Source organism: Balaenoptera acutorostrata, chromosome 8, assembly GCF_949987535.1.
Source record: "Balaenoptera acutorostrata chromosome 8, mBalAcu1.1, whole genome shotgun sequence".
Classification (NCBI taxonomy): domain Eukaryota; kingdom Metazoa; phylum Chordata; class Mammalia; order Artiodactyla; family Balaenopteridae; genus Balaenoptera; species Balaenoptera acutorostrata.
Window position 1 is genome coordinate 91,985,296 of NC_080071.1, and position 22,058 is coordinate 92,007,353.

The 22,058-nt window shown below is 37.8% G+C and overlaps 1 protein-coding gene across 1 annotated transcript; it reads left to right on the forward strand.

Annotated features, from left to right (window-relative positions):
• The first annotated feature begins 1,128 nt into the window (after positions 1–1,128).
• On the forward strand, positions 1,129–20,095 carry RBM44 (RNA binding motif protein 44). The gene is made up of 14 exons (XM_007184901.2): positions 1,129–1,198; positions 3,799–5,408; positions 5,697–5,755; positions 7,293–7,469; positions 8,108–8,291; positions 8,387–8,409; positions 8,541–8,625; positions 10,562–10,676; positions 11,252–11,380; positions 12,052–12,131; positions 12,235–12,308; positions 14,035–14,326; positions 19,691–19,836; positions 19,972–20,095. The coding sequence occupies exons 1-14, from the start codon at positions 1,129–1,131 to the stop codon at positions 20,093–20,095; spliced, it is 3,168 nt and encodes a 1,055-aa protein (XP_007184963.2).
• Positions 20,096–22,058: the final 1,963 nt, after the last annotated feature.

A 22,058-nucleotide genomic window follows, 5' to 3' on the forward strand; every position in this document is an offset into this window, starting at 1 on the left:
CAATAGTTTGTTCCTTTTTGTTGCTGAAAGATTTCATTGTAGGGACTTATCATGTCATTGGTTTTTAGTAAGTCTACAATTTGTTTTGGAAACATTTTTGTTTTGGGTTTGACATAAATAGGGTCACATTGTAGCCTTTAATACTCTGTTTTTTGGATTAAGACTTTTTGGGTAGCCTAACACGGTTTTTTTTTTGTTTTTTGTTTGTTTGTTTTTTTTAAAGAGCTCCTGACTTCTTTCTTTCTTTCCTTCTTTCTTTTTTTTCTGTGTTGGGTCTTTGTTTCTATGCGAGGGCTTTCTCTAGTTATGGCAAGTGGGGGCCACTCTTCATCGCGGTGCGCGGGCCTTTCACTGTCGCCGCCTCTCTTGTTGCGGGGCACAGGCTCCAGACGTGCAGGCTCAGTAGTTGTGGCTCACGGGCCTAGTTGCTCTGCGGCATGTGGGATCTTCCCAGGCCAGGGCTCGAACCCGTGTCCCCTGCATTGGCAGGCAGATTCTCAACCACTGAGCCACCAGGGAAGCCCCGTAACACGGTTTTTAAATGTTCCTTGGAAATTTTAGAAGAATATGTCTTGTCTGTTTAAATAATACAGTCTTTTATGTAGCTGTCTGTTCATGCCTTTAAAAAAGTTACTCAGGGCTTCCCTGGTGGCGCAGTGGTTAAGAATCTGCCTGCCACTGCAGGGGAACACGGGTTTGAGCCCTGGTCCGGGAAGATCCCACATGCCGCGGAGCAACTAAGCCCGTGCGCCACAACTACTGAGCACGTGCGCCACAACTACTGAAGTCCGCGCTCCTGGAGCCTATGCTCCGCAACAAGAGAAGCCACCGCAATGAGAAGCCCGCGCACTGCAACAAAGAGTAGCCCCCGCTTGCCGCAGCTAGAGAAAGCCCGCGCGCTGCAACGAAAACCCAACACAGCCAAAGATAAATAAATAAAATAAATTAAAAAAAAAAAGTTATTCAAGTGTCTTACACGTTTTGTTTATTAGGCCTTTGATATTAGAATCTTTGACTATAATTACTACTTTGTCAGATTCTTGTTTTTCTAATAGTTTTTAAAATATAATGCTGAGTATAATAACAGTTCAATATTTATACTTCTTCTAGGATATACGTCCTTGAGTGATGCAGGCCACTGCAGTGGTTGAGACAGCTTCCGGTAAAGGCTACCACAGTAATGGGAACATCCAGAAAGGTGAGAAGCTAGTCCAGTTGGCTTTATTCTGGGTGGAAGGTGGTATTAAATGTAATTAGACTTGATAGTTCCCTCTCCAGTGTTGCTACATCTTAAGCCTTCCTACCAGTAAGGTAAGATTCAGCATGTTTTTATCTTGACAGATGACTCAGGTGATTTTTGGTAAATATGGGCAGCCTACATAGGATCTCTCAGGTAAATGGAAGATTTAGGAGAGAGCAAGTGAGCCAGAAGAGAGGGGTTTTGTCCAGGCAGGCTTTCAGGAACTACTGACAGGTACAGTTGCCTTCAGGGTAATAAGTAGAAAGTGGGCAGGTTGACCTCTGCTACTGAAGTTGTGTATGTTTTTTCTTCACATGGATCTAAAATTTCTCTTTCTGTCATAATGGTAGAAGAGAGAGTAATCAACAAGGGCATAAAAAGCAAGCTGACTAACCTTTATATGCTTATGAATACATGTAGTTGTAACTATTAAGAGGACTTTAGAATGTGATAAAAATGCTATTTCAAGTCAGACGGGAAACAGTGGATTTTTCAGCAAATGGTATTAGGACAACTGACCATCCTTTTTGGAAAAAAATTAAGTTAGATTCCTACCTCATGCTAGAGAGAAGCATTAATTCTACATAGTGTGAAAGGGCTAAGTGTTACACACATACACCCACACAAAGAATTGGAAAATTATAGAAGAATACTTTTATAATCATGTGGTAGGGAAGGCCAGAGAGACAAACCCAGAAGTCAGAGAAGAAAAGACTGATTCATTTAACTAAATAATCTTAAAGCCCATGGCATGACAAAATATTTTAAAAAGTTAAAAGATAGCCAATAAACTGGGGGAAAGTCACTTATATTATAAATGTGAAAAACAAACACCTAGTATCCAGAATATATCATGAACTCCTCTACAAATCTCTAAGAAAAACACAATCAGCACATGAGTTTATAATTGTATCTGACCCTACTCTCCTTAGCTCCAACCCCATATTTATAACAGCTTATTAGACATTCACATCTGGGTGTTTTATCTCTAACCTTAAACTCCACTTGCCTGGAACTGAATTCATTATCTTCTCCCTCCACCTCCCTCCCCAGCCCCTTGCTTTACCTCTTCATCTTCTAAATCTCCTCTTCATGAAGTCCCTATCTCTTTAGCACCAGATATTCCCATTCATCTGTAATACCAAGCTGTAACCCTTAGCATTATCCTAGAAAGATATTTAAGCACGTGGTAGCTAATTGACGAATCATGAAATCAGCTTAGCTGATTGTAATCAGCTTTTTTTTTTTAATAAAATGAAATAGACTAGAAAATAGCAGAATACTTTGGACATAATTGGAGTAATTACTGTTTTGTAAAATTTTTGTTTCACTTATACAGACACATATATGCTAGATCTTGATATAAAACGTGTTTCTGATTGTGTTCTTAAGGGAAAAAAATATGTATTTGAAAGCCACTAATCTCTCTCTCCCTTATCTACCATTTCTAATTGACCACCAAGTCTTGTCAGTTGTGGAACTTTTTTACCAGTCTCTTCTTTTCCAGTCCCATTTCTGTACTCTTGGTCTGTCTCCCTTCAGTCTCCCCCTTCAAGCCTTCATTCTTACTGTTGCTAGAGGTGTCTAAACTCAGTTGCATTCACATGACTACCCTTTTAAGAAGCTTTCAGTGGTCCTCCGCCTTAGGATAAGAACCAGACTCCTTAACACATCATAAAAGGCCTCTTTCTGTTCACAGCTCCTTTCACTCCCTTAGAGCTATTTCACTCGAGACAAGCTGGCTTATAATTTCTTGAAAGTGCCATGTTTTTTCACCCAGCTAATTTTGTAGTGCTGTTTAATTTGCCTAAAATAACTATTTTGTTTCAAAACACTTTTTAAATGTACAGTTTTCTCAGACGTCTACTTCTCCTTTCTTAAGCATTTACCTGCTAATCAGCAGCATGGTACAGCACCCATGTCTTCTTCGTTTTATTTCTGCAGTGCCTAAGGTTGATATTAGGACACTAGGAGGCACCCAAAGATTACAAAGGGAATGACTGCCTTCTAAATAGTAAATGCTTTGCCACTGAAAGAGTTCAAGAAGAATCTTAGCTTCTATCTTAGTCAGCTGGGGCTACTATAGCACAATACCATGGAGGTGGCTTAAAGAACAGATGTTTGTTTTTTCCACAGTTCTGGAAGCTGCAAGTCCAGATGGGGGTGCCAGCACGGTCAGGTCTTCCTGGCTTGTAGATGGCCGCCCTCTTGCAGTGTCCTCACGTGGTGGAGAGAAACAGAGAGCAAGCTCTCTGGTGTCTCTTCTCTCATAAGTGCACTGATCCCATTTTGAGGGTGCCACCCTCATGACCTCATCTAGCCTTAATTACCTCCCAGAGGCCCCGTCTCCACATGGGGAGTTAGGGTTTCAACACATATGAATTTTGAGGGGGGCACAGTTCAGTCCATAGCAGCAACTATTGAGGGATATTTGTTATGGATAATGTAAAAAGTATATTCCTACATTGGGAAGAGCTTAGGCCAGATTACATCTAAGGTCTTGGGTTTAAATTCTGTAATGTTTCTGCTAACATTTTATCCTTTTTTTTTAAAATCAGATGAGCCTTCTAATCGTAAGAAAGAAGATTTGTTATCTCCTAATGGTTGTAAAGAAGCCAAATTGACTTTTCTTGATAATGACTGGGATTCCTTGGCATTAGAAAAAAGAGCTAATGACAAAGCAATCAGCAGTATTGACAAAATAGAGTTATCGGAGCCATCTTTTACTGTGAGTCCAGATACTAAGATAGAGAGTACTCACTCTCAGTCAAGTGAGTTTGAAGGTAGTATTGACAACGCTTTCCTGAATGAAACCTACTGTATACATCATTCAGAGTCAAAACTGAAGAATGAAAGTCTTATTCATTTAAATTCAGAATTAGATTATGAAATGCAGAAAAGAAAGGAGGTGTTTTTTGGTATTTTGAATCATCGAGGTAATAAGACTGTTGGCTCGGAAAGAATCTACAAGATTTCAGATGATGATTATAAAGAAACTCCTGAAGATGTGCAAAAGCGTGATCTAGATGATGACTCACAGCAAGAATATCACAGTGTGGAAGAACAAGAATATATAAATAACCATTTACCTTTTGACCAAACGAAGACATTAAACATATCTAATCTGGAAGTTTTGGGACTGAGAAGTTCAGGTTATGGAGTTAATTGTGCTAGCAATCTAGAAGATAATCATGTTAAATTAAAAAGTAATTCTAGCACCTCTTTAGATTCAGCTGATGTTTATGGACAAGAAGGTTCACCTCATGTCTCCAAATTTCAGAATTCTGTTATGTTAAGAGAATATCATGAACCAAAACATGGAAAGTGTATGGAACAAGACACTAGTTTAATGTACCACACAGTATTTGATGAAATTGTACTAAAGAGTAGTCCTCTTGAACACCAGGGATCTCAATCTAAGAGTGGTTTCTTGAACCCCCAAAAAGCATTAAAAACTAAAATTTGTACTGGCAAAGTGAAGTCTCAAATAACTAAAAGTAAAGATTTTTGTGGAAATTCAGTTGTTGAGAAAAAAATGTTACAGCACCTTGAAAATCCAAGCACATTACCACAAGACAAAGATTTAGAGACATTACTCCAGCCCTGTAAAGATTGTCAAACTTCCTGGACCTCTGTTTTTGATGATTCAGTAATTTCTGCCTGTGGGTATTCACGTTATAAAAGCCTACAAAACACCCCTAACCCAGCCTTAGATTTTTCTGTTACTCTACCAAGGTCTGCAATCAGAGATAACCAGGCAATAGAAGAAGGTAGCTCCCTAAAAGCTGCTAATGGCAATACCACAAATAAAGCATGCTTTCACCATATGGAAGGACCATGTCCCAAATCAGTGACGGATGTACCAAGTTGTACAGTCACAGTTAATCAAACAGTGGATGTTAGCACTGATTTTAGGGCTTGTTTCACAACAAGCAGGGCGACGAGTGCAAGATCTTCTGTAGTATCTACATCAAGCAACACTGAGATAACAATGATGAATAAAAAATGGCCTGGTGAGTGGCAAAGTGAGAAACGAAGTGTGGCATGTAACACAGATTGGGCATACAGTCAAGATAATGAAGATCCACAGATGGCTATGACAAAAGGATCTTTGGGGAAATCTCTCTCCGTTGACAGTTTAAAACCTAAGGGAAATTTCCTGAATAAGGTAAAACCAATATGATTAATAATAAAAATTTATTTGACTTTATAAAGAGGCACTGTAGGCTAATGTAAATGTTTTGGTTCATTGAATTATATCAGGGGTTTCTGAGGCTTTTGTGAGAAAATGCTGGATGAAGGAAAAAGGTGAATAGATTGCTACCAACTCTGTTCTTCTCTGTTGGCAGCTATTGCCACAAAGTCAGTTAGAAGTTGGATTTTACATCTTACCAGATACAACATGTATTATTGTTTTGTCGTATATGTCTAATTTGATTTTAAATCATGTTTTCAGGATTCCCTGGAATTAAGGAAAACATTTGATTTCACAGACTTAAAGAAACATTCTGAAAGGTAAGTCAGACATACAAGCTTGCAGATACGTATGAGGAAATAATCAAAATAGTAATTTGCTTTTCGTGTAGGTACTTAACCATATAGAATAATAGCCAGGAGTGACTTGAAGAGATCATCTGCTTCAGCCATTTGTGTAGGGTACGTAAACCATATTGAATAATAGCCAGGAGGGACTTAAAGAGATCGTCTGCTTCAGCCATTTGCCTTGAAAGAAATAAATATTAGAACAATGTAGAATGTTAAAGCTTTTCACTTACTGAGATTTCAGTCTGAATAATTCCTTCAGAAAAACTCATGGCATCTTATCTTTATTTATCCAACCCAAACCCACACTGTGATTTAATCACTTTCGGTTTTTTTCATTTGATCCCCTGTAGTCCAAAACAAAATAGCACATTTGGAAAACATCATATATTTGAAGAAGTAAATACTTTTACTGGGATATTTTAATCTTGATTTTAATTCGTTGTATAATTTACTTTGCATCCATGGAGAACCAGGTGGTGGGGGAGAGGAAAGGGAGAAGTCTCTGAGAAGTCAAATTGGTTTTCATGCTCTGAGATCATTTGCTTTTTCCTTCATTCATCCTTTATTCTTCTAATGAGTTTGATCTGGTATCCAGTCCTATAAAATTAAATAGAAGAGTTGGTTTCCAGTGGCAGATGTATTGAGAATAGTTAGAAGTGGCAGGTATTAGCAAGGGAAGAACTATTAACATTCAAAGAAGTAGTGATTTTGGAGCTTTTTGTTATAACAGCAAAATATTTGCTTATAATAACATAAGCATTATTATTATTATTAAGAAAAATGTAAATTATATTTTCTGTTTAAAAGATAACATTTAAAAACAGTTTTCCTCCAGAATGTTTATAACTTTTAAAAATGCTGGCCAGTGCTTGATTTGGGTTGAAAAATCTGTTGATTCTGGATAAATTAGTACTTTACTTTAGAATTCTTTTCTTGGTAAAATAAAGTATGAATTTGAGACTTATTTACTCTCTTGAATTCTAAAAAGAGTATATTTATTTTTTTTATAAATTTATTTATTTATTTTTGGCTGCGTTGGGTCTTTGTTGCTGCACATGGGCTTTCTCTAGTTGCGGCGAGCAGGGGCTACTCTTCGTTGTGGTGCGCGGGCTTCTCATTGTGGTGGCTTCTCGTTGCAGAACACGGGTTCTAGGCACGCGGGCTTTAGTAGTTGCAGCACGCGGGCTCAGTAGTTGTGGTTCGTGGGCTCTAGAACGCAGGCTCAGTAGTTATGGCGTGCGGGATCTTCCCGGACCAGGGCTCGAACCCGTGTCCCCTGCATTGGCAGGTGGATTCTTAACCACTGTTCCACCAGGGAACTCCTAAAAAGAATATATTTAGCATTGACTCTTGACATCCTTGTTTTCTGCAGCCTTTCCATCTTTAGTAGAAATTGATTTAAACTTGACAGAGAAATGTAAGAAATTTTAAATCTGTTTCTGGAGGTATGTCATTAACACAGAAAAATGTTTGGAATCTTACCTAATCCAATTTTTTTATTTCAAAGGGAACCTCAACTTTCTAAAGAGATGGAGAAGAATTTGCCATCAAAGTGCTGTCAGCAAATAATGCAGAGAGCCATCAAAGCAGAGTTGCACCTTTTAAATGTTCGCTATCAAATGTGTCATCACCATTGCAGTGATATTTACAAACTTGTAATGGAAAATAGAGAAGGATTAAATAGGTGATTGTTAGGGTTTGTTTGTTTATTACCTGCTTTTTTATTGAGGTACAGTTGATTTACAGTGTTATATGTTTCAGGTGTACATCATAGTGATTCACAATTTTTAAAGGTTATTCTCTATTTATAGTTATAGGTGATTGTTAATTTTAAATCTGTATCTTCCTAGAAATTTATCACTAACTTTAAGTTTATTCTAGAAAATTTCTTTAGTTTTCATTTTTAAAGGGCAGAAGAGAGGTGGATTATAACTGGGTTTGTTAACTGGCCTAGGGGTAACAGACTTTAAAAAGTAGTACATTTTAATTTCATGGAGAGGCAACAGTGCATGTTGGCATGATGAATCCAGTAAAAAGACAGATTCAGGGTTTCTTTATAAAGTCCAAGTTTGGATGAAGTCAGTTGGAGGGTATTTTGTGACATTCGACCACATTCTGTCTGGCTTGTATGTATACTGAGGATTGCTTATCTTGCCCCTGGAAAAACACATCTGCTGTGATTCATTTTCTTTTACTAAACATTTAAAAGAAAAAATTTCAGGGATCTAGTAGAGTTAGAATTAAGTGTATAATTTGACATTAGTTTTAAATGGGTGGCTTGGGCCTAAATAATTTAGTTTTGTGAACTTAACTTTTGAACAGGAATTTATCAAGTAATTCTACTAAGAAGGAATTAGGATCAGCTCTACTGTCAGTTTTAGAAGACTTGAAAGTTAGATATGTGAATTTGAAAGAAAAGATAAACAAGGGTATACCACTGGAAGAGCTGCCTCCACTGTCGGTAGAATCAAAATTATTATCTACCTTCTCTGCTTTTGCTTCCAGGGTATGTATTTATGTTTTAGGAATAAAATTTTTACTTCATTTAGACAGAAAACATTTTAAGCTAAAAGCTTTTTCTTCCCTTCTCTTTCTTTCCAGCTAATGAAAGAAGAATCACATACGTAAGTTATGTTTTTATCTAATTTAGAATTCATTAGATCTTAAACATTGCTAATTCAGCTAACTTTGTTTTGTGTTTTGGTCCTTATTCAGAACATTGATAAATGCTTTAATGAAATGTTTATCTGTTTAGCTTTTCAGGAGCAGATTCTGAACTAGATAATCAAAGTACCCGTGATGTTGATGGTTCTTCGAGCCTGAAAAAGACACTCTCTCAAGTGAGATTTTTTTAGAGTAGTTCAACAAGTGTAAATCTTTAATCTTATGGCTTGCACAAAGTAAACTATAATTTTTAGAAGCTCTCACATCCTTCTTTTCACTCAGCTGGCTTATTTTGTGTACTACCATTTGAGGGATACAACTGATTAGAAGGAGCATAATGTCCTGATCAAACGGATGTCAGTAGTATATGTTGGGTAAGAAAGCCTGCGCACAGCAACGAAGACCCAACGCAGCCAAAAATAATTAATTACTTAAAATAATAATATCCCATTTATTTTTTTCCCCATTTATTTTAGACAGGGCAAAGTTTTCACTCCTCCTTTGCTGAAATGATGAAAATAATTTTTAAGTGCCTTTCATAGGTTTTCTTAATCTCTCTTGTTCCCCCAAGGAAATGTTTGTCAGATGACAGTCTGTGTAAGAGCACTCTGCAAACTGTGAAGTGATAGAGAAACATGAGTTATATTCCATTATCAATGGAGTAGGAAAACTGAAGGTTGTTTCTTTTTTTTTTTTTTAATTTTTATTTATGACTGCGTTGGGTCTTATTGCTGTGTGCGGGCTTTCTCTAGTTGTGGCAAGCGGGGGCTACTCTTCATTGCAGTGTGCGGGCTTCTCATTGCGGTGGCTTCTCGTTGCGGAGCACGGGCTCTAGGCACATGGGCTTCAGTAGTTGTGGCTCACGGGTTCTAGAGCACAGGCTCGGTAGTTGTGGCTCACAGGCTTAGTTGCTCCACGGCATGTGGGATCTTCCCGGACCAGGGCTCGAACCCATGTCCCCTGCATTGGTAGGCGGAGTCTTAACCACTGCGCCACCACCAGGGAAGTCCCCTGAAGTTTGTTTCTGCTTTCTGACTTTAGTCTTAACCCTGAGGTTATATTATTATTTGGGTAGTCTTAAACAATAAGATGCATCCCAAAGCCAAAAGTGAAATAAATATTTGATTGATTTATATTCCTTTCTATTAAGATAAATGATTAAAAGTAAATTACTTTAGCAAATCATTTATTCCATTGTTCTAATCTTTAAGAAAAGAAAATCTCAGTTACCCACAAAGAATTAACAGGTCTAAAACCAGATTTTTATATCTTCAAATTTCTTACATAGTTTGCTTAAACAGCTTGTCCATTTAATGATATATAATGTTCTGGAGGGGTTTTGTTTCTTACTTTTTTATTTTTTTCATCATTGTAAAGGTAGCAATGGTGTAACCTGCTTATTTGGGCAGAACAATAAATCTTTTTAAAAGTACAAGATGCAGATATAACATTTTTATAATCTTAATTTTGGCTCTAAAACAATATCTACTTTGTTAGGATTACATTTTAATACCCACCCTACTAAATTAAGTTATGCATGAAAGCCAGCATCGTATAGTGTAGTGTTTCTAAATTTCAGCTATTTATGTACCACCTTCACAGTTTTTCATAGCCAGGTATTACCTATAATGTTATTTGCTTTGTATTTTTTAAATGATTCTCCTCTTTTAAAAAATTAATCTGTGAAGAGTAACTTATTATTATGTATGAGAAAGAAATATCCCTCCCCATAAATGAAAGGTACATATAACCACACGTTAAATATATAACTGTTGATGTTAATGTGAAAAATACTTAAATGTGCAGCTCCAAAAATCATCTCAGGTACTTCTAGTGTGTGGATGCCACACTTTGCTAAATAATGGTGGTGTTAGCATACAGTCACTATACATAGACTAGTTTCAAATCATAATTCTCATTGTGTGACAGACATAAAGCAACAGGTTACTTAGATTCAGTTTGCTCACCCATAAACTGGGTCAATAATGATTTTGTCTCATAGCCTTTGTTGTTGTGAGGGTAAATAATGCCAGTGAAGCATGCTTGTCACATAGAGTGCAATAACTGTTACTCCTTATTTATTATTGTTGTTTTTATTATTTTAATCCTCAGATGTCTCTATTACCTGACAATAGTCATCCTAAACAAGATACATCACCCAGGGAGGATGGTTTAAAAAATGGTGACGTAGATATAGACTTTAGTCAACTAAAACTTGATGATAAAGGTCAGTATAAAAATGTTTGTCTTGTGTCATTGCCAGAAAGCAGATAATAAGATTTAAAATATCCCTCGTGCCCATCTGTTAAGTTAAATATTTTTAATTGAATGGCATCATTCAGATTATGAATGTGAAGTATGTTCTTATTACATCTACTTGATATCTTTAAGGTTACTTAATATATCTGATAATGCCAAATAATAATACAGACTTTTGTTCTTCTGGTTCATGTTTTCCATTTTGAAAATTCTTTTTTCTGTCCAATTTGTATCTCTGTAAATTGTATGGGTTTTTTGGTTTTTTCTTTAGTTTTGTCCTCAATGAGAGGAGAAAGCTCCTTTTTTAGTGAAATAAAGACTTGCAGCACGGCTTAACCCGTTTTTAAAGATGTTCACTGTTATTCTGTCTATAAAGATAAATCTCTTCTTCAATAAAGGATAATTAAAAATCAGAAAAGTAAGGCTTTTAATAAGCTAGGAATCAGTGTTAATTAAAGTAAAACTGGGAAGCAGATCACTCAGATAATTTCTCACGGTTAAACATTGTACATAGTTCCTTGCTAAGTGTGTCCAATTTCTCAGACTCCAAAAATCACCGAGAAGTAAGTGAAGACTGGTTTGATGCTAAAGAGAACCTGACAGGAGCTGACTTCTCAGGAATACAAGAAAATCAAATAGTACAAGACAAAGGGGATCCGAAGTTTACACTAGGTTGGTTCTTAACAATTTACCAAGAAATCCTAACCTAGCTCATTTATAAAATAGCGTTTGTCTTCTTCTGTATTATTTTGGAGGATTGCACTGTTTTAATATTTTATTCCTGTTTGTATTTCTTTATACATACGAAAAATGAGAAAATTGGCCATTTGGATGTCATTTTTTTAAAGAGTAAATAAGTTTAAAATGTTCATTTCTCTTTCAGAAAACTGTCTGCTAAAAGCTTAAATCCAAGATTTAGTTAGTAGATAGAGGCCCACCATTCTCTCTCCGTACTCTAGTCCAACATCAGTATTCCTTCAGGTGTTCTTTTCCTCTAAACCCTCATCAGGCACTTTGCAGGTGTGGGGTACATAGTGAACAGAAAAAGCTTCTCAGTTTCCATCAGGCAGCCAGGACTAACTATTTATTGATCCATTTTTGAGCCACAAGAGACTAAATATCAGTCAGTCCAACCTCTTTGTTTTTAACGTATGATTAAAGCCCAGAAATCTTGAAACTATACTCCAAGCTCTTAATCTTCAGCCTAGTGCTGATATTTGCTAATAACTTTATAATAATCTCTTTGATAATAAAAAATAAAATACTTAACAATTTTCACATTTTCTCTTAAAAATATTGATAAAATAATGATTATCTTCTGTTGTATGTTTATCTTCAAGCAGAAATGAAGAATGTTGAACCCTTACGAAGAGATAAAGGTTACTTGATACATGTTGGTGGTCTCTGCCCTTCAGTGTCTGAGGTATGCCAGGATTTATTTTTTGAGCTTCACTTTCAAATCTATTAATTGTTCATATTTTGATTGTTTTTCTACCTTTCACAAACTTTTATTTATCTTCTTTTAGGCTGATTTAAGGTCTCATTTCCAGAAATACGAAATTTCTGACATTTCAATTTATGATTCTTCTCCTAATTACAGGTATGTTTCCCAGATTCAATGAATGTACATTTACTGGGTATGCCCTAGGTTCTAACAGAGGTCTGTTCTGTACTGAACGTGAACCACAGTGGTGATTAAGCCAGGCGCCATTCCCGCAGGCGTTTCCCAGCCTAGTAGAGGGATACATGTTGACAAATAGCTACAGTCATTAATTGGTGCTGTTCTTAATCAAATCTCTCTTTCATCATACTTTTTAACTTGTTACTAATGAGATATAGGAGAGTTATTGATTTTTCTGCAGTTATCTTGTTTCATACCATTTCATGGGGGCAGTCGAGTGCATTAGTTAAGAGAACGGGCTCTACAGCAGATGGCTTGGGTTCACGTCTCAGCTTCGTCAGTAACGTGATGAATACGTTTGGGCAAGTTACTTAACCTTTCTGTATCTGAGGCTCTATCTATAAAGTGAGGATAATAATAGTACCTACATAGCATTACTGTGAAACTATCATGAGATAAATAAGTAAACCAGTACAAATAAAGGCTGGCATATAGTAGGTACTCAGAAAATTATATTTAATTTTATTATTTTTTGATTTTAATTACTTTTTAGTTGATGCTTTCTTATTTTTTAGGTAGATGGCTATATCATCTACATATAGTCATTTCCAGTATGTGTGTTGTTACTTCCTGTTTTGTGACATTATCAGAACATTCAAAAGTATCAAATAAGAATGGTGATAGCTTAATGGAAATGCCTTTACTATTTTATCACAAAAAATGATAGCTCTTTATTTCAGATATGAAAATCTTTATAAATTAAAAAAGGATCCTATTTGTAGTTGGGTTGAAATTTATTAAAAATAAGTATTTAATTTTGTCTTAAATGGATTCACTTAAGACCATATGCTTTTCTTGGACCTATTAATTAATATATTGTTAATATATTTCATTATATTAAAGTAGTGTTGTACTCTTAGGAGTATTACTTGATGTGAAAGATTCTTTTAGTGTCTTGTTGAATCCTTTGGAAAAAAGGAAACTTTATGGTTTTTTATTACTTTGAAATATTATACATTCTGTGTGGAAATTTAGGAAGTACAGTTAAATACAAAAGTGTAAGGAGGTTATAAAAATTTATCCATAGTCCCATCTTTTGAAGGCAACTGCTCTTCAGATTTGGTATATATCCTTCCATTGACACCATCTGGAGCTGGCACTTTCAGAAGGATGGCTCTTGCCCAGCTTTCTCAATTTTATGGCCAAAATTCTGGTTAGATTTTCCAACTCTGTTTGGACTGCATATTTTTTCACTACAAGGCCATAAGGACATTCTCTTCTGTGTTCTGCTAAATGTTTTTAAATTTTGCCTTTCACCTTTACGCCTTCGCTGTATGTGGAGGTTATGTTTGTGTATAGGGATTAATTTTAATTTTTTGGTATGGATAACCAGTTGTCCCAAGAACACTAATCTGTGCAACTGTGTCATATATCAGCTTTGCAAATGTTACATTACATTTTAATATAAAATTAACAGGTGATAATTCAGAAGAAATACTAACTACCTTTTATTACCTATCTTTAATTTTTTGTATTTAGTTATCTTAATATTCTTCCTGATCCCAAGGTAAGTATAGTAACTTTTATTTTTAAGAGCAGTTATTCTTATAAAAGATATATGCTAGCCAGTAGTTACACAATGAAGTTTGAGGCCATTTAAAGTCATTAACAAAGAACCTTTTGGTTTTCTGCTTTTATATTTTAGATATGCATCTCTTGCTTTAAAAAAAAACAGTGATGCAAAGCTGGCCGTGAAAGAAATGAATGGTATAGAAATAAATGGGAAATCAGTAAATGTGCGGCTTGTCAAAACTCCTGGAGAATATACATCACCACTTCCGTCCAAAAATGGAAATAAAGTTAGTTTTAATAATTTGGAGAAAAACATCAGCAAAGAAATCAATTCAGCCTCCTCTATTTCTAGATTGCCTAGAACTAGGCCGAGGCAGCAGCTGGGATCTGAGCAAGACAGTGAGTTTTTCCCTTTTGACCAAAAGGTTAGTTTTCTTTTTTTTTTTTTTTTTTTAAGGATTTTCTTATTTATTTATTTATTTATTTATTTATTTATTTTTGGCTGTGTTGGGTCTTCGGTTCGTGCGAGGGCTTTCTCCAGTTGCGGCAAGCGGGGGCCACTCTTCATCGCGGTGCGGGGACCGCTCTTCATCGCGGTGCGCGGGCCTTTCTCTATCGCGGCCCCTCCCGTCGCGGGGCACAGGCTCCAGACGCGCAGGCTCAGCAATTGTGGCTCACGGGCCCAGCTGCTCCGTGGCATGTGGGATCTTCCCAGACCAGGGCTCGAACCCGTGTCCCCTGCATTAGCAGGCAGATTCTCACCCACTGCGCCACCAGGGAAGCCCCAAAAGGTTAGTTTTCTTGATCAAGCCCTTAAATGGTCTTCATATATACACTATACTGCGATAAGTAGCTTTTTCGGACAAATAACTCTAGGACAGCAGTCTTGAAGTGGGAATAAGGACATTAGTCTGAATTGTTTCTAACAGTGGATCCGCCCTAACCTGCTCTTGTACAACCCCAGTCGTCCCTGGAGGAAGCACAGATCTTTACAGGCATAGCCGCAGAGAGACAACGTTTCTCTGTAACTAGGCTCTCTGCCAATGCTTTTCAGTCTTTGTATCTCTTTATTCTTGGATAGTGTTACTCTATAAGTAGCTACTTAACACTTTCATCATTCTTTTTTTCACAGCTAACCTCATCTCATAATTATTTAAACCATAAAATATAGTCATTTTATTATGCATGCTCTCATCTTTACCACATTGAGGTTTTAAACGCCACATGGAAGGTGATAAGGTTGACTTATTCACTCTTGTCTCTCCACTGCTCAGCAAAATGCCTGGCATCCTATAGGCATTCCATAGATTTTTTTAAGTTTACATATAGTAAAATTCACCCTTTTTGCTGTCTGTGAGTTTAGACATATGCCACAGGCATGTAACCACCATCACAATCAAGGTATAGAACAGTTCCATCTTTCCACAACGTTCTCTTGTGCTCTGTTCTTATAATTTTACCTTTTCCAGAATCTCCTGTGAGTCGAATATTATATAGCCTTATTAGTCTGGCTTCTTTCACTTAGCTTTATGCATTTTCTTACTGAGTTCTTGAGAGTTTTTTATATTCTGAATATAAATCATTTATCAGATAGGTATGTAATTTGCAAATACGTTTTCCCAGCCTGTACTTTGTCTTTTCATTCTTTTAATAGTATCATTCTCAGAGCAGGAGTTTTAATTTTTAACCAATTGCAATTTGTTGATTTTTTGTTTTTTAACTTGTGGGGGTTTTTTTGTTTGTTTGTTGTGGTTTTTTTGGCTGTGTTGGGTCTTCGTTGCTGCGCACGGGCTTTCTCTAGTTGTGGCGAGTGGGGGCTACTCTTTGTTGCAGTGCGTGGGCTTCCCGTTGCGGTGGCTTCTCGTTGTGGAGCACGGGCTCTAGGTGTGCGGGCTTCAGTAGTTGCAGCATGCCAGCTCAGTAGTTGGCGGCATGAGGACCCTAGAGCGCGTGGGCTTCAGTAGCTGCAGCGCATGGGCTTGGTCATTGCAGTGCACAGGCTTCAGTAGTCGTGGCTCGCGGGCTCTAGAGCACACGTTCAGTAGTTGTGGCACACGGGATTAGTTGCTCTGCAGCATGTGGGATCTTCCTGGACCAGGGATCGAACCCATGTCTCCTGCATTGGCAGGCGGATTCTTAACCACCACACCACCAGGGAAGTCCCTTGACTTGTGTTTTTAATGTTGTGTCTAAGAAATCTTTGCAAAACCCATTGTCACAAAGATTTTGAGTCAATTTTATAATGTGTGGGATATGAATTGAGGTGGTTTTGGTTTTTTGGTTGTGTTTTTGTTTTGTGTATGGAATTGTTCCAGCATCATTGTTGAAAAGCCTATCCTGTCTCCACTGAATTATCTTTGTGCCTCTGTCAAAAATCAGTTGACCATATTTGTGTGGATCTATTTCTAGACTCTCTGTTCTCTTCTAGCTCTTAAACTTTCCACCAGTACTACACTGTCTTGATCATAATAGCTTTATAGTAAGTCTTGAAATAGTCCAACTTCATTCTTTTTTAAAGATTTATTTTTTTATTGATTAATTGATTGATTGATTGATTGCTATGTTGGGTCTTCGTTTCTGTGCTAGGGCTTTCTCTAGTTGTGGCAAGCGGGGGCCACTCTTCATCACGGTGCGCGGGCCTCTCACTGTCACGGCCTCTCTTGTTGCGGAGCACAGGCTCCAGACGCGCAGGCTCAGTAATTGTGGCTCACGGGCCCAGCCGCTCTGCGGCACGTGGGATCTTCCCAGACCAGGGCTCGAACCCGTGTCCCCTGCATTAGCAGGCAGATTCTCAACCACTGCGCCACCAGGGAAGCCCCCCAACTTCATTCTTTTTCAAAATTTATTTTGGCTATTCTAGTCTCTTTGCCTTTCTGTATAAATTTCATAATTCTGCTTGTCACTATCTATTAAAAAAGTCCTTGGATTTTTACTGGAATTAGTTTGACTCTACAGATCAGAGAAAATTCCTTTTTAATAAATGGATGAAAGAATAAATATTTGTTGAATAAATGAATTTTGGTTTTTTCCTTAAGAATAAGATAAAGGGATCTCTTTTCCCTATGTCCTTTACCCCGTCCTTTCCTAATTCCTGGAGTTATCCCATTATTTTTCTGTACCATTAGTGCCATTTCTTTACTCACAGACCTTTCTCCACTCACAGTTATGCACAACTCTTCTTAATCCGAACAACATTTTCACTTGACTTCATTCTTTTGAAGTTACCGTCCTTATTTGTTCTGTGTTTTTCCTGCCAAACTTCGCAAACAAGTAGTTTATACCCAATGTCTGGGTTTCTTTGATTGTTTCTTCATCCTAATAATCTGACACCAGTCTCTAAAATTTTATTTACAGTGCTCTTTCTATAGTCACTACTGATGTTTTTATTGGTCTTTCTCCCTATCTACCTTCTTTTTAACCACTTAGTCTATTTGGTGCCGGTCATTCCTTTCTTTCAACTCTTTTCCTTTCGTCTCAGTGACACTTCGTGTTTAGGATGGGTTTTTTGGTGCATAACCTCAATCCACAATAGGAAGGAAGGAAACAAACTGCAGTCAGGCTACAAGGGCGCTTGAGCTGGAGATTTGGGACTCCTCCCTGCCTCCCTGCCTCTCTCAGGTAGTGCCCCTGGTTTCTTGCCTCTGCATCCCTGTAAGCTCCATCCTCCTGTTTCTCTCTGCATGCTGGCTTTCTCTGTCTGCTCATGACTTCTCTCTTCCTCCATTAGGCTTTATTTTGCTTAATTCTAACTCTACAGTACTTTTCAGTTCAAGCTCCTGTTATCATTTGACTAACTCATTTGCTCTGTGTTCCAATTCCACATTCTTTAGACAGGGAATCTGATCCAACCCATGATTTTGGTGTTCATGAGTTCAGGTAACACCACTCTTGGTCTTGTTAGCTGAGGAAGCAGGTCATGGAGTTGGTAGAGGGAAGGTTATGTGTCATAAATAAATAGGGCACCGTGGGCTAGGGTAGGAGTATGTTGTCTTAGAGTGTGTGGACAGGGCAGCTCTTACTGCTGTCTTCGTTAAACTGTACTCTTACTTTTCTAGCAGTTTCTTGTCACCTTTCTTCTCAGATTCTCAACATTTTTTCATTATATTCATTCATTTAGAAAATATTTATTGTTTATAATAAGAGGTAGTGATGATTAAGAACAACAGATTCATAACTTGGCTTTGATACCTACTCATGGGCTGGGCAAGTTACTGCCCTCTGTGTCTGAGCTTCCTTATTTTAAAATGGGGATAGGCACTTCCCTGGTGGCGCAGTGGTTAAGAACCTGACTGCCAATGCAGGGGACACGGGTTCGAGCCTTGATCCAGGAGGATCCCACATGCCACGGAGCAACTAAGCCCGTGCGCCACAACTACTGAGCCTGCACTCTAGAGCCCGCGAGCCACAACTACTGAGCCTGCACTCTAGAGCCCGCAAGCCACAACTACTGAGCCCGAGTGCCACAACTACTGAAGCCCGCGCTCCTAGAGCCCGTGCTCTGCAACAAGAGAAGCCACGACAATGAGAAGCCCATGCTCCGCAACAAAGAGTAGCCCCCGCTCACCACAACTAGAGAAAGCCCACGTGCAGCAACGAAGACCCAGTGCAGCCATAAATAAATAAAATAAATAAATAAATAAATTTATTTATAAAAAATAAAATGGGGATAAGTGTTCCTGCCTCACAAATGTTGTGAGCTTTAAATGAGTTTAATTCAGAAAATTCTTTGGAACAGTGCCTGTCATGGAGAATGTACTCCGTAAATAGTAGCTACTGTTATTTACTAGCAGTTTGGCTCTTTCTTGGGAAACCCATCCTCTCTGTGGTTTCAACTACTATTTAAACTATTGTATCCCAAAATTTATTTATTCAGTAAACAGTACACCAACTGTGTACACTATTGTAGGCACTGGGAAAGTGCAATGAACAAAACAGACAAAAATCTGTGCTGTTACAGAGCTTAAATCTAATGAAGGAGATAAGGCAATAAGCAAATAAGTAAAATATGTAATATTCTGATGTGACAGATGTAATATTTTGTATATCTTACCCTGACTTTTCATCTAGGTTTGCAAGTAGCAGCTCCTCCTTTGTTGAACTTTTATGGGATGTACAGTGGTTTCATATAATTTATATCCTACTTTCATGGTTAATAGTAATTAATTGATCATTTTAATTTTGTCTCTTCAGTTGAATTATAAGATACATAAGTGATGGAGGTTCTTTTTTATAGCACTAGTTTCCCCACCCCGACTCCAGCATGTTCTGGGCATATAGTTTGTGTACATTAAACATTTAGTAAATAAGATATAAAATATACGATATAAATATGTACATATAATTACCTTGTAGGCCAGCCTTTCTCTGTCAGGTTGGGTAAGAGAATTCAGCCTTCATGCCCTAAGCCTAAGATATCTGTTGTATATAGCAAATGACTCTCTCTCCTATGCATCTAGAATGGAATAGTTATGTCCTATCTTAGGGAAAATTGAGAAAATAGTTAACATCATTTTTTGTGTTCTGTGGATCAGATGAGAATCCTGTTTGAGAAAAGCTGATTTCGACATAGCCCGTGTATTATACTTCATCATGTATTTGGCATTTTTAAAATAAATAGCCCTGAATACATCTCAAGTAAATTTACTTGGTAGAAAAAATAATCCCAAATCAAAGTAAATATCTTAGGAATTTTGATTTTACTATTTGTAAATTTTAAATTTAGAATAAGCTGGGATTATCTCTATGTAATCGTTACTGACTTAAATAAAACTTTAAAAATGTTTATTTAGGGTATCAAGAAGAATTGTAGACAGATTGAATCCACTACATTACTACCTGATGCACCTATTCAATTTGTACCTCCAAGTACATTGAACCTGGGTAGCTTTACCAAGATCATGAAGAGACTGGCTGAACTACATCCGAAAGCTGACAGGTAGTGACTACAATTACATTTTAAGTGGTTTTATAAGTTGTATGTAAACTACCGTTCCTTTCAGTACCTTAGCCATATCTAGAATGTGCTGCTTTGGAGAGGGCAGATGCTCATGCGTGTCTTCCTTTGGCACAGAGATCACATCATAGACGCTCTTCAGGAGGTTAGAATGCATCATAAAGGCTCTCTCAGTGGCCTGTCTGTTAATGCTATTGTGAGGATGACTTCCTCTGTTTTGGAAAACTCTGCTTCCGGTTAGGTATAAAAGAAGCAATAAGAGGTAAGTCAGTCATACCTTTCGTATTTAAATAGTAAACATTTTAAGCTATGGATTCCATTTTCTTTTCAAATAAAAATAATATTATATTGAAAATAATAAAATAACATAAAAGCTAAAAACAAGCATACTGTATTTGTAAACTATTAATGCAAAACTATTTGGGGTAATGTTAAATGGTTGGGGATTTGTTTCCAGTTATAGTTGTCCAGGTGAGTAAAGCCAACTTTCCATGGAGAACAGTTAGAAAAGCTGAATAACTATAAAGACATCTGCTTGAAGGCACTGGAGAACTGTCAAGATACTATAAATTATTTGGCCAGTGTAAGAGAAGATTAGTCTCAGGGAAATATGCCCATTGTTTGGGACCACTTTCCCCCAGTACTGTTTGCAGGTGGGACAGCTAGGAGTTTAAGGGACCCTTCTGATAACACTGAAGCCAGGGGGCTGGGGCCTCAGCAGTAGAGCTGGGACACCGGTGGGTTACTCTCCTCCAGGAGTGATTGAACCAGAAGTAGGTCGTTCCTCTGAGGAACTGTAACTCAGCTCCAGAACCTAAGTTAGACTGAGATGATCTGGGGTTAGCAGTTCTGCCAGATGTGCCTAGAAGGAATGAAGGTAGGACTGCTCTGGAGCAAGGTAGTATCATTTTAGGCCTCAAATTGTTTCTACCAGAATTGTTGCACATACTAATAATTTTGTAAATAAGAGTACACAATCAAAAATAACTAATCATACATGAAATAAGACCACATGAATGAAAACTAGCATGAACACCAGGTAATAGAAATTACCCACAGGGACTCCAGCTAATTGAGTTATCAGACAAACTTTTTTATTTTTAATAAATTTATTTATTTTACTTAGTTAGTTTTGGCCATGTTGGGTCTTCGTTGCTGCGCGTGGGCTTTCTTTTGTTGTGGTGCGCGGGCTTCTCATTGCGGTGGCTTCTCTTGTTGTGGCGCACGGGCTCTAGGCACACAGGCTTCAGTAGTTGTGGCGCACGGGCTTAGTTGCTCCATAGCATGTGGGATCTTCCCGGACCAGGGCTCGAACCCGTGTCCCCTGCATTGGCAGGCGGATTCTTAACCACTGTGCCACCAGGGAAGCCCCCAGACACACTTTTAAAAACCATACTTGTATGTGATAGATTGTTTGCAAAAACAGCCACAATTACTCCTTTCCCTATAACCAGGCCCCTTTGCAGTGTGACTTGGAAGCTCCTCTGATCAGGAAGTGGAGTCTGTTTTCCCACCCCCTGAATCTGGGCTGACCTTTTCACTTGCTTTGACAAGTTATGCCATTCCCAAGCCTGGTCCTCAAGAGCCCTTGATCATTCTGCTCTCTCGGAAATTTGCTGCAGCCACATAGAGACACCCAGGGCGCCTGCTAGAGGACAAGAGGCTACAGCCACCCCTCAGCATCCATGGGGGATTGGTTCCAGGACCTCCCCCCACACCCACCCACCGCGGATACCAAAATTTGAGGTTGCCCAAATATCTTACGTAGTATGGCGTAATATTTGCATATAACCTACACACGTTCTCCCGTATACTTTAGATCATCTCTAGGTTATTTGTAATACCTAATACAATTGTAAATACTATGTGAATAGTTGTAAATACAATATAAATGCTGTAAACAGTTGCCAGAACACAGCAAATTCAAGTTTTGCTTTTTGGAATTTTTTTTTTCAAATATTTTCAATCCAAGGTTGGTTGAATCTGCAGATGCAGAACTCACAGATATGGAGGACCAACTGTACATGGAGGATAGCTAAGACATTCCAGCCTACAGCCAGCTGCCCTTAAACATGTGACAGAATCCAGCATAGATCAGCAGATAACCTACCCAACCTGGCAGCTGTCCAAAGATGCATGAGTGAGCCCAACCGAGATAAGACAAATCACCAAAATGAGTCCAGCCCATTGCTAACTGGCAGAAT